We start from the raw sequence: 17866 nt of genomic DNA on the forward strand, positions 1-17866 counted from the left end.
TGGAGAGAAGCGGGGGTGGCGGTGGTGGTGTGGTTCTCTCCGCCTTGCCCGGGGCAGGGCTCAGCTCTGGGCTCTGCTCTGGGCTCAGCATGTCCACGTAGCTCTGTACGTCTGCAGCTCTGGTGGTGGGAAGCCCTGGGGAGGGAGGCAAAGCTTGGGAGTTTCGGAGTTTGGGAGTTTGCAGAGCGGCCTCTTCCCCAGGACTACAACCCTCTACAGTCCATGAACAGCTTGCCAAGGGGCTAGGTGAATTCAGGGATGCAGCCTGGTACGGCCCCACCCTCGCTCTGGCCCTGCCTCCCCACACCCTGCACTCGCTGGGGAAAAGGCCGCAGGCTCCACTATGGAGGGTACCAGAGGGTGGAGCGGGGCCACCTGGAGGGGCTGCTCCTCAGGGCAGATCTGGTATAGCAGGTGCCAGGAGTATGGCTGTCCACACCTGATCTTTGCAGGACACCTGGCCATCTCTGAGGCCACCACCTGGTGGCATGAAGCAGGCATCACAAACGGACAGACGGCCATGCTCAGGCCGCGGTCAGTGTTTATGCGCATGCGTGCCTGGCTTCTGCCTGAGCCTTTGTGCTTTCATGCGTGTCTGTGAGTGTGTACACACGCTTCTTTGTATTTATAAATGTGTTCATGTTGGTCGGTGGACTTGGGGTGCGTGTATGGAATGGAGACTTGTGTGCTCGTTTCTAGTGTAGGCGTGTGCATATATCTGCACAACTGTGGGTGTGCATTCATATCTGTATATTGTGTGTGCATCTGTACAAGTGCGCATTCTTGAGTGTGGGTAGGTGTGTGTAAGGTCTGGGGAACAGTTTGTGCAAGTACGAGTAAGGATATCGAATTGCGTGCGGGGTTTTGTCAGGGGGAGAGTGTGTGTGGATATACGTGTATGTTTGTGATGGGCACACAAGCACGAGTGTCACCTGACTCTCACCAGAACCAGTGTCTGTCTCTTCCCGGTGACCTGGGCAGTCTCCGGCGTCAGCTGCGGGCAGAGCGGGCCTGGATCACAGCCCTGGCCTCTCCGCCCGGGGCCGCTCACCCCGTGGGAGGCGCTGGCCCTTGCTACTGGACTGGCTGGAGGAGCAGGAGTCGTAGTTGGAGAGGGTGCTGGTGGGCGAGCTGAGGTCGAAGTTCAGCGGCTGGACCGACATGGTGGTGTTGGGTGAAGACATGCCGGAGTCAGGCTGCTTGGTCTCCAGCTCAGCTGATGGATCCCGGGACAGCACGCGGTGCTCCACGCTCTGAGCAGAAAGCGGGGAGGCCTTGAGGACAAGCAGCCCCAAGGACCGGCACACTCTGGGCTGGGGTCCTGCTCAGGCATGCCCTCTCTGTGTGACCTCGGCCAAGCCACTGCCCGCGCTGGGGCTCCCTTCCTCATCATGGCAGGTCTTTAGGGAGCTTCCTAGGCTGAGATTCAAGCCCAGCGCCCCTCCCCCCTGCCAGCTGCAGGACCAGGGGTTCCTGGGAAACTCCTACACCTGGCCCCTCCCTGCTCAGGAGAGTTGAGAGATGAGGGGAGCTGGGCGGGGCCTCAAGGGGAGAACTGTGTGGCAGTGACCTTCTCATCCCTCATCCAGCGGCAGAGGGCCTGGGCTGCAGCGGGCCTGTGGGGAGGGAGCTCGCAGCAGCTGGGGGAGGGGTGCAGAGCCCCCACAATTTGCAGGAATGACTGATCCCCCATTTCCTGGCTAGCAAGCCCTGTCTCTCCTGGCCCGACTGGGCAAAGCTCAGTCTCTGTCTCCCGATGGGGCCCTTGGGGAAAGGGTGAAGCCTGGGGTGGCCCAGCTGAGTGAGGTGGGCAGCCCGAGCCGAGGCTACTGAGCCAGCCGTCCCCCACCACTGTGGGTTCCCCTGCCCACAGGCCTGACCCTCCTGGCGTGGTAATGGGCGGGGGCGGGGGTCCTGCTTACGTTGCCCATGCCGGCCCTGCTGCTGGCAAGCCTGCTCGCTCGCTGCTTCTGCCCAGGCCTGCTCCTCCCTGCCCCATGCCCCCTCCCTGCCCAAGAAGTGTCACAGGCCCCCCGGGAGTGGGAGGCAGGCCCGGCACCAGGTAACAGCTTGGCAGCCACTCTCATTGGCTCTTCATTAGGGACTCTGAGGGACTGTTTGCCTTTTCTGGGCCAGCATCCTCTGTGGCTGGGATCTGTCACTGCCACCGCTGGGCCCGCCTGGGTAAGGGGGCCAGAGTTCCCACACCCCACCCAATTTAGGGGAGCCAGTCCTGCTACCTACCCCATGAGCTAAGGGGAGCCATAGGGGCTGAGATGGGAGGAGGGTCAGCTGAAGGTGCTTTTATCTTGGCCAGCAGCAATGGGCACTGGGAGTGCCAGGCCTGACCCCACAGACAACAGCCGTTAGAGTCGTGAGCTCTGCAACCTGGGTCTCTGCCTTCGAATTTTACCTCTCCGACTTATTCACTACGTGACCTTAGGCAAGTTATTTGTCTTTTCTGTACATGAGTTCTTCCATCTATAAATAGGATAACAAGACTGCCTGCCCCATTAGGTCATGAAAAGATTTGAAAAGTCAGTGGAGTGTCAGGGCATGGTGGCCAGTAAATGCCTTATGTGTCAACTGTTAGTACTAATTTACTGTGAAGATTAGCTGAGATTATACTATAAAGCATGAGACAGGATACCCGCTGGAGTCAGATTTCAAGGAATGGTGCTTGTTGCTTATTGCCAGCAGTTGCTGTCGGGAGGTGATGGAAGTGACTGGGGCTCTGTGCCACCCACACCCCCTGCCAACAGAGTCACAGACTCTCTCAGCTGGAAGGAATTCACTTCTGGTGAAGAAATGTCCTTCACAGTGTTTACTCCTGCTTGTTTACCCTGGTGACAGGGAGCTCACTACCTGTTGGACCACTGCTCTCTCTGGGTGGCCCTTTCTGGGGAAAATTTCTCCTAGGTCCAGTTGTACTCTCTGACCCCTGGGCCTTGCTGTGCCCCGGAGTCCCCAGAACCAGGGTCCCCCCATGTGCTCACAGGCAGGGCAGACAGCCTCCGGCAGGGGGCCACCCCACCTTGTCTTCTCCAGGCCCCATTTTGCAGCTCCTCTCATGGCCAGGATGGCCTTTGGAGCTGGTCAGTGTCCTAACGCAGGCCCCCGTGAGGCCCACCCCCTCGCCTCAAAGCAGGCATTACACCAGATGAGGCAGACCTTGGACTTGGAGCCACCCACACCTGAGCACAAGTTCCAGTGGCTTACTTCACAGCTGTGTAACCATAATGAAATCACTTTAAATGAGTAACAGGTTTCTAGCTATAGAGAAGCCCCAAAGTAAACGTATAGCATATGGTCAACAGAGGTGGCTCTAGGCCAGGCTGCTATGTGACCTTGGGTCTTCCTGAGACTCAGTTTACCCACCTGTGAAATGGGACCATAACACTACCTACCTCAGTGGATGGTGGTGAGAATTAAATGAGTTATACATGTGGACCGTGGCCAGCTGAATGAACTGGACTCTTCCCCTTAGTGTATGCCTTGTGATTTCTCTGTGCCTTCATTCTTATCAGGATGACGCTGGTTGTATCGTTGGCCTTTTTGCCCCCACCCCCACTCCTCGGGGGTCAGTGGGCTGAGCTAAGAGGTCACGTGAGTTAATGGTCTAGGGCCCTTACTCTTTGTGTGACCTCAGGCAAGGGGCTTCGCATCCTCGAACCTCAGCTTCCTTGGTGGTAAAAGGGATAACGACACCTACCTCTGGAGGGAGGGAGGGGTGGGGTGGGGGGGTGAAATAACGCAGGGAGCAGCGCCCAGGTGATACCAGGTTCTCCACGGTGCGCAGGTAGCGGGTGCAGTGGTTGTGGCCATTGTATTCCGAGAGGTCGGCGGCCGTGTACCCATCGCGGTCGCGGACGTCCAGCTCCGCACCGTTCACTACCAGGATCTGGCAGCACTGCAGGGGGCAAGCAGTGAGGACCCCAGACCGCGAGCCCGGCCCCCAGTGCGCCGGCAGGGCTGTACTGAGAGCGCGGCGCCAGCAGAGGGCGCCCGCGCTTCCCGCCTAAGGCCCCGCCCCCGGCCCCGCCCTCACCTCCAGTTCCCCATTCTCCGCGGCGTCATGCAGCGGGGTCCCGCCCCACAGATCCGCCGAGATCTCGCCGCCGTGCAGCAGGAGCCAGCTGAGCACTTTGGCGTGGCCGCGGCTCGCCGCAAAGTGCATGGCCGTGGCGCCGTCCATGTCCTGCTCCGACAGGCTCACATTGGTGCAGCTCACCTGCGCGGGAGGGGGCGGGGGAAAGAGGGGCAGGGGCTGGGCTCTGGGCCCCGCCCCCGTCCCATGCAGGCCAGGTCCCCTCCCGGGCTCCGCCCCGTCCCGTCCCAGAGCTCACCAACCACACGATGATCGGACTGTGGCCCATCTGTGCCGCGGCGTGCAGCGGGGTCATGCCGTCCTGGGCGCTTGTATGCGGGTCCGCGCCGCACTCTTGCACCAGGTACTGCGTCACCTCCAGGTGGCCCTCCTGGCACGCCAGATACAGGGGGGTGGCACCATTCTTGGTTTGGGCATTCACTCCCCTGCGGACAGGAAACACCCGCATAGGCTCTCAGCGCCCGCCCCCTTCTGGGGAGCTCCGGAGGCTGGCTGGTGGGTCAGATAGGGCCTAGTCGCTAGGTCCCGCTGTTCCTGACAGCCTCTGGACCCATGCCTGCGCCAGCCTCGCTCAGGGGACCTCTCTGGCTCGCCCCCTCCCCCAGCAGCCTCCTTTCTATAATGCACATCGGACTGGGCTTGTCCCTGCCCTCAGTAAATAGCCTTCCTTTTTACCAAGGTGTAGGAGGACATGGTGACTTGGCATCTTCCTACCTTTTCAGCCACACTGACTGTCGCTGTAAGTCCCCATACCTGCTGTCTGCCCTCTATGCCTTTGATTATGGCCCCCCTCTGTCTGGAATGCCCTTCCCTCCTCCCCCTTTAAGACAGCACGGATGCCTCCTCCGTGAGGCCTGCCCTGGTTCCCCCAGGCAGAGCAGGCCTTTCTTGCCTCTGTGACCCATGGTGCCCTGGGCCCACCCTGTGGACTACCTGTCATACCAGGTTGACCATAACTGATTTTGGCCCCTGATTCCTCCAGAACACTGAGTCCCCAGGGGGCCAGAGTGGCAGGGTGGCCAGGTAAAACACAGGATGCCCAGTTAAATCCGAATATCGGATAAACAACAAATCATTTTTAAAGTATAGGTATATCCCAAATATTGTATAAGATATACTAAAACATGATTTGTCTTGTATTGGAAATTAAAATTCAATTGGCTACCCTAGTAATGCCCGGATTATTAGATAATCCAGCAACCCTGCAGGTGGCCACCATTCGCTGACCTCTTTCACGTGCTATATTAGCGGGCTGGTTCTCACTGAATACCCTAACTTGGGATCTACTGTCATTCTCATTTGCACAGAGGCAGTTGAGACTCAGAGGCTGTGACATGCCTAAGGTCACACAGCTGGTGAGTGGCACGTGACTGCACATCTGTCTGTGTGATGCAGCGCCTGGCGCACAGTCGGCACTCAGGGGCAGAGAAGCATTCCATCTCTTCACTCCTTGGGGCTTCCCTGGGGCCTAGTTTGCAGCTGTCACTGCCCCTCATCCCAGTTCCCCAGCTCCCACAAAAGGATCCTAACTGGGGAACAGGGAACCAGCCCCATGCCGTGGAGTACTGCTGGGGAATAGGGGAGCTGGCCTGGCCACTGGAGGAGCCTCAGTTTTTATGACTTCACAGTAAGTGCAGATGGCCCAGGATGCAGTTACCAGAATTGGGCACTAGGTGGAGCCACAATCTAGGCCCAGACCCAGGAGCTTCCCACGGCCTGCCCCACCGATTCCAAGCTCAGGGTAGGGGCTTCTTCCTACTGTGCTGGATCAGCTTGCTATGCCCAAGGAAGTGCAGCTCTTCATGTGACTTCACCTCCTCTCACCCATCTGCCTCCACCAGCTATCCACTCACTTCATCAGTCACATGCTCCAGCCACACCTGCCCTCCCGCCCTCTCTCCCTCACCCAATCGCCAGCCCCTCTGTCCATTACCACTGGCACCAGGACACCCGCTCCTCTCCATCTGCCAATTCACTCACCCTCTTGTCACCCCCAACGTGACCTGGGCCCTCCCTCTCACACCTCCAAATTCCTGGCTGACTTCTCCCTGTCCCTAAAACCTTGGCCTCTGTCCGCTTCCCTGACCCGTGACCCTCGGCCACCCACAGCCCCCGTCGAGCACCCAGTCCCTGTCGTCTCCTTCCTCCTGACGTGGGCAGCCCCTCCTCACACGCAGTTGCCATTTGGTGGGGCAGATGCGGAGCCTGGCACATTGCACATTTGGGGAAGAGCAGGGACCATGTTTCACTGGCCTCTGTTACCCTACCCATGTCAGGGGCAGAGTGGTGCCCATAAGCCAGTTCTGCCGACAACAGCACACGGTTGCAGAGACCCATGCGCCTGCCTCTCCTCAGGAGCATGCTGGCTCGGGGCCACCAGCCTCCACAGCCCAGTGCCAGCGTTGCCCCCGCCCCCCGCATTCACATGCTGGTGCGTCAGTAACAGCCCATTTAATATTTCATGATCGACACTCAGCGGCCTGAATTATTCACCCCGTAACCAAGGCACAGCGAGTGCTGGGGTCCTGGGGATCAGAGGCTCGGGGGGGCCACCATCTGGGGCCCACTGGGCTCTCTCTGGGGGTGCCCGAGGCATGTACACAGCTCTGGCACCAGATCTGCTGGGAGCCCTGCCCTCCCAGCTCATCCTACTTGGCAGGTATCCATGACCGAGGGATGCCCAGCCAGCCTGGAATGGTCTGAGAAAGTCTGAGAAGCTGTCACAGAGAAGGACCTAGGCAGGAGAGGGCAGTCATGCCCACGGCCTCGTACCCGGCCACTGGCTGGCACTCCCAGCCGGAGTCACTGGTACAGCGAAAGTGCTCAGTAAATGTTCGAGTTTATCACCATAATTATTAGGATTTCACTCTCGGCACTCGTGACCCCCAATCTGGAGTCAACTCCAGCCTGGGAGGCCCTAGGACATGGGGCAGATATGTTGATGGGCTGAGGTGGGAAAGGGGGTCCGAGCCTTCTTACCCTCTTCTACCTCAGCCTGGAGGCAAGAAGGGTAGGTACGCTCATGTTCCCTGGGCAAAATTATAAAAATATGGACGAGCAAAGGAAATAAATGAATGGTTTTAGATGGAAAGATGAATTTATAATAGTGATAATAATAATTGATAATAGTGATAGCAGGTACCACTTATCAAAAGGTTTCTCTGTCCCAGGCAGAGATGAGCCTGATACATATTTGGGGTAGGTGTTAGCACTGTTCCCCTTTTACAGATGGGGAAACTGAGGCACAGAGGGCTAAGGTCATTCGATGAGAGAGAGGCAGAGAAGGACCTGAGTGTAAGAAGGACATGGCTGAGCACCCCCAAGCTGTGCCATGGTCTTGCCTCTTGTCTTTTTGGCTTCTTGAAGCCATTCGTGACGTGAGGGCAATATTCATGCATAAGACAGACTTGGAGAGCCCTCAGCACACACCTGGTGCCATGTCGTATTTTAGGATCCCTCCTCCCTGTGCCTCCAGTGGGGCACTGCTGGCCTGGGGTGTTCAGGCACGAGTCACTGCCTAGAGGAGAAGGGCGGAGTCTCAGGGGACCTCTGGCCTCGGGACCCCATCTGGCTCCAGCCGATCAAGTTCCAGCCACTGTGACTGCCCAGGGGGAAAATGTTCATCTCCTAGCCCCTGCCCCTTGCCCCAGCCTCTGCTCACCACCCTGACTCTATAGCTCACGGCACAGGGCCCCTGGAGGGTTCTTTACCCTCCTAAGCCTCAGTTTCCACATATGGCAAATGGGCAACATAATTGTCTGGCCTCTCGACGCTGCTTGGGAGAGAAGGAAAAGGAAGTTTTGCAAAGCTGAATGTTTCCTCTGAGGGAAGGTGGGTCTGGCTTCCCATGCCACTGTTACATCCTGACCTGCCAGCCCCCTCACCCACCTTCTGGGCCACGCTATCCACCCTGGTGGTTTTCCCATCCGCATCTGACTTGGCCGCCCCCGGACAGGTGCCCCTCCCCCTCTCCTGAACACCTGCTCCTCCTGGCTTCCGGGACAAGACTCGCCAGCCTCCTTGGCATCCTGTGCTGGGCCCTCGACTCCAGCCCGACTGACCTGCAAATGTCAGGGTGCCCCAGGGCCTCCTTTGTAAGTGTGCTCTCCCCGTGGTGAATTAATCTACTTCCCGGGGTCAAAGGCCACCTGGACCCGATGCCATGCAACTCTCCAGCTTGGACCTGCCGTCTACGTCCAGCCCCCTCATCTGCCCGCTCGTCGGTCTATGCATTGACCAAGGTTCTCGAACTTTCCATGCCTAGAACAGACCTCTCCATTTCTTCCTCAAACCTCCCTGCACCTCGCTGTCCCCATTTCAGTACAGGACATCATGCCACCCTCCTCCTGGAGCCCAAGCTCTGGGAGTCTAAACACCTTGCCCTTTGACCTACCCCCTTATAGGTCTGAGGCTCTCTAGCAATGATTACATAAATTGTGATATATTTTTTTCCTCTTGGGAAAAAAAAAATGACATGGACAAACTATCAAGCAAGTCACCCTCTGATGACACAAAAGAAACGTGGACTACTCGACGGGTTTGTTGGACATCTCTGTCCAAGGCTGGTGCCGGCTTGTTATTTTTGCCGCAAGGAACAAGGAGCGATCTGCCTATAGAACCAGACTCAGGTCCAACGGCGTTTTCAGCACCCCCCACACACTGCCAATAATTTCTGCCCCAAGGGAGGGCAGAGAGGAGCCGACGCCCACGAGACTGGATCTTGTCATGGGGTCAGGCTGCTCGGAACAGGTCATGCAGGCTTTGGCGGCTCTCCCCCTGTCCTCCGACCATGACTCCCGGCTTACTTGAAAAGATCCCACATTTGGGAAGAAATGCAGCCTGATTCGAGGAAGGTTCTAGAACAGTTAGCTTTACACTCGATCCATCCGCAAACCTGGACGACTTCACAAAGCCTACACTTCCCTGCAACTCTGTCGGCCCTCCAGGCCTGCCCTGTGGTCCTCGATGGGGACCAAGCTTTACCCCACCTTGGCCTCCGCCCAGACCGGTTCTTCCAGCCACCATGAGAGCAGGGACTCAGCCCAGCTCTCAGCTCCTCAGAGAGGCTTTCCTCGAACCCCTCAATCTCAAGGACGCCACCATCACTTCCTACCAAACGACCCATTTCACTTGTCACTCTCGAATTGTCTCTTGCACGTTTTCATTCATTCCAGGCACATACTTCATGAGGCTGTCACGTGCGAGGACAAGCAGAGCACTGAAAACGTCAGAGGCCAGCTGAATTGTCTCTTGCACGTTTTCATTCATTCATTCCAAGGACATACTTCATGAGGCTGTCACATGCTAGGACAAGCAGAGCACTGAAAACGTCAGAGGCCAGCTCTCTTCAGACGGCGAACCAGCACACACACATGCAAATAAGCAAGCACTGCCCCGAACGTGGCAGGTATCCCTGCTCTGTCACCTCGTTCATCCCCGAAAAGTCAGCTCCACAAGGCCTCGAGGGCTTGCCGCGTGGCTGGTGCTGACGGGGCCGGCTCTCGGGATGTGCTCGGGTGCGGCTGTCGAATGACCACATGTGGGAGGAAGACGGGCAGCCAGGCCAGGAGCTCTGCGACACCTGGCCTCAGCAGCTAGAGCAGGTTAGGTCCATTTGCCAGGTGGGCCCAGGGAGGCCCAGAAGGGAGCCCTGTCTGAGGTCACACAGGGTGAGCTGTAGGCAGGGCCGGACAAGGCCCAGGATTCCAGACTCCTCATTTGCTCAGCAAACAGTTACTACGCGTCAGGCACTGGGCGAACAGGATGAGGAAGATGGAGTCGGCTCTCGTTAGTCGGGGAGACCGAGGGTAAGAGAATGCACAGAGACGCACGGAATGTGATGCCAGGTAATGTAAGGGTCCCGGGGAAAACAAGGCAGAAGACGGGGAGGGAGTGTGTGTCCTGGGGCGCATTCCAATCTGAAGGAGGCTCAGGGCAGGCCTTACTGAGAAGGGTAGATGCCACCGACTGAAAGGAGGGAGGGGTCTCTGGGGAAGAGATCGGGCAGAGGGGAAAGCCGGTGAATGCCAGGGGGCACTGGCCTGTTGGGGGAGCAGCAAGGCCAGGTGGAACAGAGTAGGCGATGGGGGAGCAGGTGGAGGTGAGGTGGGGGGACCAGAATGAGGAGGGTCTCTGGGCCATCATGAGGAAGTGGCCTTCCCTGACAGTGAGTGGGGAGACTGTGGCTGATCCAGGGATCTCATTTGCATTCTCAAAGGCAGGCGGAGCTGGACAGGAAGAGGGCAGGGCAGGGAGGGCAGTCACCCAGTAACCTGACAAATTCGGACCAGGAGCTGCTGGTGGCAGTAAAGGCTGCGCCCTGAGAAGCCACTGAGAGGGGCTTCTCCTGACTCCAACAGGTTTCTCCTTTCTCAGAGTCCCCACCTGGGTCCGGGTCCCCAGTGATGATGTGCCAGCTCAGGCTCTGCTGCCCAAGTGCCCTGAGCAAACACCAAGGGTAGACTTGGGGGATGGTAATTGAGAATAAATGAGCCCCCGCTGCCTGTGGCAGAAACGGGTGTCCGACAGGGAGGGGGCAGCCCCAGGTCCAGGCAGAGTCTCCAGCCTTCTGAGGGGACACTGAGCCCTTTAGGTCCTGGAGCTCCCTAAGGGGTGAGCAGCTAGGCTTCCTGCTCAGCGTGGGGGACTGCCTGGACCCCTCTGGCTGGGCTATGGGAGCAGCCGGGCTCCATGAAGCTTTGCGCTAGAGACCCAGCTAGAAAGGAAAAATGAGACCCCAGCTAGAAAGGCCCTGAAGGATTAGGACCCGGAACAGAAGTGGGAGACAGAGCCAGAAACGGGGTGCAGTTGTGAACCAGTGGAACCTCGGCTAGTCAGCTGGCCTCTCCCAGACACCCTTTCTGTATCTGTGAGCTCCATGGGGCAGGGACATTTGTTTGATTCACAGCTGTGTCCCTGGCACTTAGAATATTGCCTGGCACAGAGGAGATGCTCAATAAACATTAGTCCAATGAGTCAATCATTAAAATAGGCTGATTGTAGAGCTACTGCCTAGGGTGATTGTAAGGCTCAGATTAGTGCTTGGTGCCAGGCTCCCAGCAGGCACTCAGCAGGTCAGAGGTGTTCTGAGTTTATCTTGACTCCTGGCCAGGACAATTTCTAGTCTCTGCCCTGGGGCAGAGGAGGCCTCCGGCAAAGAAGGGAGCTGCAGGGAGCTGGAGCTGATATAAATCTTTGGGCAGACTGGCTTTCCTGCTCTCTATCACTGGCAGAGCACAGGGCCTTAGGCGAGGAAGAGCGCACAGCCCCGCCCCCGCCCTCCCCGACCTGGAAGCTCACGCCAGGGGTGCGGCTGAGCCTGGGGTGGGCTTCCCTCCAGCTGCAGAGTGAGCACGAGGTGGTTCCTGGGCCCCAGGCCCCTTCCGGCTGGTGGTCGGGAGCTCTGGGGGCCACCTGCTCCTCGTGCTTCTTAGCCTGACCCAGCCACTGGTGTTCCTGGCCAGGAGAGAGGACCCTCCCGGGTCCATCTTGCTCACACCCAGGGCCTGAAACAGCCCTGCCCAGCCTCTGCTAGCCTTTGTGCCTCCAGCTTAGAGACCCTCTTTCCGCAGGGGGCTCAGAGGGAGGGTCCCCGTGGGGCAGCAGCTTCCAAGGTCACTGAGGCAATTCCTCTGCCTCTGGAAGGATTTGCCCAGTGGACTGGGATAGACTGGGGGTGGGGTGGGCAGGTGGGTGCAGGGTGTTCCTGGGGTCTCAAGCCCTTTCTGACACCCCATGTGCAGCCTGATATTAGCTGGGCCCTCCCCTGAGGCCGTCTGGCCCTCCTGCTCCTCCACAGCTTGTCACTGCCATGGCCCAAGGCCACCCATAGCCTCCCTGGGCAGGATCGAGTTTCCCACTGGTGGGGCTGGGAGTCCTCCCTCCCTCACCTGCAGGAGGGAGCTGAGCCCTTGTGAATAATTCACAGGCTTCACAGCAGGCCTGAAGGCTCACGAGAGAGGAGAGAAGAGAGAGAGAGAGAGGAGAGAGGAGAGAGAGAGAGCGAGAGAGCGAGAGAGCGAGAGAGCGAGAGAGCGAGAGAGCGAGAGAGCGAGAGAGCGAGAGAGAGAGAGAGAGAGAGAGAGACAGAATGTGGGTGGGAGGGAGCCGCAGCCTCTGGAGCCAGGCTGCCTGAGTCCCCTGATTGTGCCCTGCGGCACAGGGCAGCCTGAGCCTCTCCTGTCCCCAGCTCCCTGCCCTGGGGTCTCCAGCCTTGGAGAGCAGGAGTCGCCCCGAAGTAGGAGGCTAAGTGGGCACTGGCCCTTACCTACCCTGCCAGCAGGCCCCACCCCAATTCCCAGCCGCCCCTCCTGCCTGAGCCCAGCCTGGCAACCACACAAAAGCACCTCCTTATCAGCCAAGTCACACACCACTGTGGGAACAGAGCCCTCTGTCCACCTCCCCAAGATTCATGGTGGCCTCTGGGGGGCTGGCGGCTCATCAGCCCAGGCCATCTGGCCACAGAGTCAGCACTGGACCCAATCATGGCCAGCACGTAGGAGGGGTCAGGGCACCCGAGGCCAGAGGCTTCCCAAGGCTGGGGTCCCAGCCCACAGAGGGTTCGTGGCTCATTCAAGGCCCAGGCTTCTCCCCGAGGAGGGGCTCAGGGCTCAGCCCGGGGTCTCCCCCACCCCTCCTACCCCAGGTCCTGCTCAGCACCTCCAGGGATGGCCCAGGAGCCCCCTCAGTTCACACCGTTTGGGCTAAGTTGGCATTGCCACCAGCCTGGCTTTTGTGGACCCATGATGTGTGATGAGGGAGGCTGGCAGGTGCAGCAGGGTGACCACAGCCCATGTCTCCCATCTCAGGACCTTTGTGTCCTCTGCGTTAAGTGAGGAGGTGGGACAGAAGCATCAGAATCACCACTGTCGGCGGGGCGGGCGGCATGTCACAGGTGCTGCTCCCCAACCTGAGAGTCTAACTCGGAGTCTGGGACCAAGCCCCCCAGGGGTGCTCATGGCTACCGCGTCAGGAGCCCGTCCTCAAGAGCCTCAGGGACCCACCTACTCTAAATCCCAGTGACTCTGATTTGACCCAAACCCTAGCTTGTCCAGAAACAGAGAATTCACATGAAAGTGGTACCAAGTGGCACCTGGCAGGGATGGCTGTGAAGAGAACCCCTGGCTTTGGTGGGGTGCTCACCTGCTGGTCTCCCACTAACCGAACCAGGAAACCCCTTGCTTAGTGAGATGACTGCAGCCCAAGCTGGGGGCCTCAGGGCTGCCCTTCATCCATGCCGATGTGCCTGGGCCCAAGAAGCTGCCAGCCGCAGCCACCCTGTCATGAGTCCATGGGGCCAGGCCAGCCTCCTGCCTGCTCCCTGGTGGCCAGTGGCCCTGCAGGCACCCCCAGGAGGAAGGCCAGTGGACGGAACCTCTCACTTGGTGGCCACCCTCCTCCTCAAGCTGTCGCTGCTTATATACTAGGCTGACAGTCCACTCAGACTGACAAAGGTCACTGGTCAGAGCCCCCATCTATCAGGTCCCTGGGGCCACTGCTGTCCCACTCCAGACAGGGTCTGTATGGCTTTCCCCCAGGACTCCCTTCTCCCCGCACCCGCACCTAAGATCTGGCTCCCTCCCTACCCCAGGGTCCCCCGTGATGCCCCTGCTTGAGGCGTCATTGAGCCCCGTTTTTCCACGTGCCCCACCCTGGGATGCTGCAGCCCACTGATCAGCTGCGTTCTCAGGCCAGCCGCTCAGGCCAAGGGCCCCGGAGGTCCGGGAGCCCCACCACCTTGGTGGGCATGGGCTGAGGGGCTACAGGAAGCGATGAGCCACTCCTGGGAGGGGATGGAGGTGGGGTGGGCGTCTGGGTGGGCAGCCCTCTCCCTTCACTGCTGGATAATTGCCACTCCTCCGCCACTATTCTCTTGACTAGGGGTCTAGGAGATGCTCCCGCCTCCTCACCCCGCTCCCCTTAGAACGGTCTTGCAAATCAGCACAGGCCAGAGCTAGAGGGAGCCATGGCTACAGGCTGGTAAGAATCCTAGAGGAGAGCAGGCGATGTTAGCCTGCGTGCCCAGGCCACCACGTGCAGCTGCGTGTGCAGAGCTCTGGGGCAAGTGGCTGTGGGTAGCCTGCCAGCTTGGGTAGGGGCTGTCTCTGGCCTGGCCCTCTGGCCACTGGGGTAGTCGCTCCCCTAGAGCGCTGGAGGGTCATGACAGCTTCAGGCATCCCCAGGGGCCCCTGAGGAGGGTGTCCTTACTCGGGGTGGTGCCCGATGAGAAGCCTCAGAGAGGGGAAGTCCCCTTTGGCGGCAGCATAGTGGATAGGCAGGGCACCCGTGTCTGTGGCCGTGTTGGGATCCCCACCGCCGTGACTCAGCAGCCAGTCCACCACCTCGGGGTGGCCGAAGCGGGCAGCCAGATGCAGTACTGTGGCACCAGAATTGTCTTTGTCCTGTGGAAGGAGAGCGCATTAGTCCTGAAGTCTTGTCCTGCCCCATCTCTGGCTCAGACGGCTTCCCGCATCCCACCAGCCCCTGGGGCAGCTCTGTCCTCGGGCACCTAGCTAGCGCTCTTTGCACCTCAGTCCGTAAGTGGCATCACCACGCCATCCATGGTGGGCTTTCTGAGAACTGCAGATCACGACTGTGACATGCCCACACGAAGGAGGCTTTCAGGATGTGGCATCCTTGTTGTCCTAGCTTCTGGCCCGGAGCCACCCTGCCTGTCACCCAGGTGCTCAGGGACTGCCTGAATGAGCGAGTGAGAGCTGCTGGGCCAGGAAGGGTGGGCGTCAGGGCTGCACTAGGTTGGCAGGAGGATCGTGGGGAGCAACCCCTGCCCCCCTGTGTCCAACTTTTACCCCCTTCCTGTGCCCCTCCCCAGGTGTCACATGGGAAGTGGCCTCCAGTTTGGTTCACCTCCAACAACCCAATCTCAGTGCAGAGAACTGCCCCCCACCCCCAGCAGACTCCCTGCTCCCTCCCCCAGGGAACAGGCTGTGCTCCTGCTCTGTGTTCCTGCTCTGTGGAGGCAGCGGGCAGGACCTCGGCAGTCAGCCAGCGGTGGTATCTGTGCATGTGCACTAGAGGCGGCCTCTGGGAGGGGCTTGGGCAAGACCCCCTCTCAGGCACCCCAGAGGGGGTGCAGCAATAGTCTGGGCCCAGAAGTGCTGAATGTATCATCTTAAGATCATCTAGGTGTGTGTGGGAGGAGGTTGGCAGGTGCTGCTTATGTGACCTGGGCACGGAGGATCACCGTGAACCCAGAAGTCGGGACTCAGAGGCTGGTCGGCGAGTTTGGGAGAGTGGGCATGGGTTCTAGAACGGAACGGGCTCCCAGCACCAAGTATGTGGGATGATGGAGAGGGGCAGGAAGCTGGACTGGGGCACTAGGAAGGGCTGGGGCAGTAATGAGACGTGGGCACGGTTGGCTAGACTCAGGGAAGAGATGGCCCTGTGGGGGGACAGGTGTGGCCGAGGCAGCAGGAGAACCTCGGAGGCTCCTATAAGGAACGAGGAGGAAAAGAGTGGGCCGAGGGTCTGGGGCCCAGGGCACGACTGTAAGTCATATCAGGCTGTGCGGACAGGTGGTGAGCGACCTGGCTACCGAGCCAGGAAGGAGTCAGAGAGCACAGAGTAAGGCAAAGGGAAGCAGAGGGTAAACAGCCCAGGAAGCCGAGGCTGACAGTGGGCCCCCTCTGCATGCTGGAATACCCGGGCGGGACGGAAGACTGGTTCGGTCTGTCCCCTGAGCCCAGGCCCTTGATTCCCACCGGCCTTGGCGACTGGGGGGTCTGAAGCTCCAAGGGGTCCTGTTGGCTCTGGGAGGGGGTGGCAGTAAGAAGAGGGCCCCAGAACGATGGGCTTTGGCCTGTTCTCAAGGCTCTAACAGCTGTGTAGACCCTAGGAGCCTCACGTGCAGTGGCCTGCACCTTCAATCTGCTTATCTCTCTAGGCTGAGCTGGATCGAGGTCATCCCCCCACACACACACTTCCACCCCCAGCGCCCACGCCTGCTGGGGCTTGGGGGCGGGAGACTTGATAAGCTGGGCACAAGGCCACATCCTCTGCAGTGGCCAGGGAGGCTTCTAGCCAAGCCTGGACACCCGGATCGGGGAGGCATGCCACCTCCCAAAAGAGTGGGCATGGACCACGTGCCAGGAACTCTGATAACAGAGCCAGGCAGGAGATAAGGGGCCGGGCCACCTCCCAAGAAGGGTGGAAGGGGGGCCTTGCTGTCCTGAGGGAGAAAGGTGGGGGTGGGGGTCTGGCCATCCTTAGAGCACAGCCAGCCAGCTCAGTCACCCCCACCTCTTCCACATCTGATGAACCCAGTGGTCTTGGTAAGTGACAAATCAGTTCTGGTTCCTCCATCCACTGGCTTTCCCCAGCGACCAGAACATCGTCTGGTCCAGCCTAGCAGACCCTCTAGGACCTGGCCCTGGTGGCTTCTCCCACCCTCATCCCACTGTTTGCTGCCTCTGCAACAGGACAAGAATGTGTCTGCCTCAAGGCTTTGCACATCTTGTTCCTTGTGCTTGGAACCGTCTGATTGTCACCTGGCCACTTCCTTCTCATCAGCCAGGACCCCTCTCAGAGGTCACTCCTCAGAGGGGCCTTCCCTGGCCACCTTGCCCAAACAATCCCTGATACTCCCCACTGCATGGCCCAGCAGCACCTGATGGTACCTGCTTTGCTTTCCAGCTTGTGGATTTGCTGTCTGTGCCCCAATGGACTGGCGGGTCCAGGAGGGAAGGGGCAATCCCGAGTCCCCAGGCCTAGGACCTGTTGGGTGCTCTGTCTCCAGCAGGAGAGCTACACATCAGAGACTGAGCTGTCTTCCCCTCCAGCTCAGGAGGGGCCAGGCTTTCACCAGCCTGGGAGCCACCAAGAGAGACCACGGAGGGTCTTGGGGCAGGAAGACTCAGGCTGGTCTGGAGAAGCAACTTGGAGCAGAGGCCAGAAGAGGTTGATGTCTAGGAGTCCGCTTTGGTGCCGGAGATGCCCCCATGTACCAGGCCCACTGCCTCTCCCCTATGCCCTAGCCTTAGGGACACCTGCATCTCAGCCTGGGGTGAGCTTTGCCCACCGCTCTCCAGACCTGATCCTGGAGGACATGGGCTTCTGGTTCTGTGTACAGGTCCTCAGAGCTCTGGCCCACTCTCTGGGACTCCCTGGATCAGTGCTCTGCCCCCCCACCCCCAGATCAAATACTAGCCCTCCTGGCTTCCCATCACCAGGGAGCTCTTCTAAGCGGCGCCCAAGGCTTGCCGGGGTATCTACCCAGGCACTCTCAACCCAGGAGCCCCCTCACCCCAAGCCCTCCGAAGGGGCTCCAAAGCAGGTTCAGTTGAGAGATACCCAACCTCACCCGCCCTCGAGCTGAGGCAGAGGGGTCAGGGTGGGGGCTCCAGGCCAGCATTCTCTCCTGGGAAGGAAGCCCCAGGATGGCCGGGAAGCGGCGCGGACCCACCTGCACCTTGCAGCTGCCCTGCGAGAGCAGCCACTGCAGGCAGGAGAGGTGGCCCGTGGCGGCGGCGTCGTGGGCCGGCGTGGCTCCGTTCCGCGCACGGGCATCGGCGGGCAGGGCGGCCTCCTCCACCAGGAAGCGCAGACAGTGCAGCCTGCCGGCGCGGGCCGCGTGGTGCACCGGCAGCGCGTCCAGTGGGTCGCACAGCGAGGGCCCCAGCTGGCCGGCGGCGTGGAGGGACTTCAGCACGTCCAGCTCGCCCTGCCGCGCCGCCTGCAGCGCCTTCTCCAGGGCCATCTTACCGCCCGCGGCGCTGCGCCCAGCGCGCAGCATTCAGCGTG

The 17866-nt window shown here is 59.7% G+C and overlaps 1 protein-coding gene across 1 annotated transcript in view; it reads right to left on the reverse strand.

Annotated features, from left to right (window-relative positions):
* ESPN (espin) overlaps window positions 1-17822 on the reverse strand; it is a 30130-nt gene extending 12308 nt beyond the window's left edge. Inside the window, exons 1-7 of the mRNA XM_006914449.3 lie at window positions 17529-17822; window positions 14315-14508; window positions 4347-4533; window positions 4049-4231; window positions 3779-3910; window positions 1052-1253; window positions 12-135 (exon numbers count right to left, since the gene is read on the reverse strand). Coding sequence (XP_006914511.1) covers window positions 12-135; window positions 1052-1253; window positions 3779-3910; window positions 4049-4231; window positions 4347-4533; window positions 14315-14508; window positions 17529-17822 — 1316 coding nt within the window. The remainder of the gene's footprint in view (window positions 1-11; window positions 136-1051; window positions 1254-3778; window positions 3911-4048; window positions 4232-4346; window positions 4534-14314; window positions 14509-17528) is intronic.
* Between the last annotated feature and the right edge of the window lie 44 nt (window positions 17823-17866).

This window comes from Pteropus alecto, unplaced genomic scaffold (genome assembly GCF_000325575.1).
Source record: "Pteropus alecto unplaced genomic scaffold, ASM32557v1 scaffold125, whole genome shotgun sequence".
In the NCBI taxonomy this organism is placed as follows: Eukaryota; Metazoa; Chordata; class Mammalia; order Chiroptera; family Pteropodidae; genus Pteropus; species Pteropus alecto.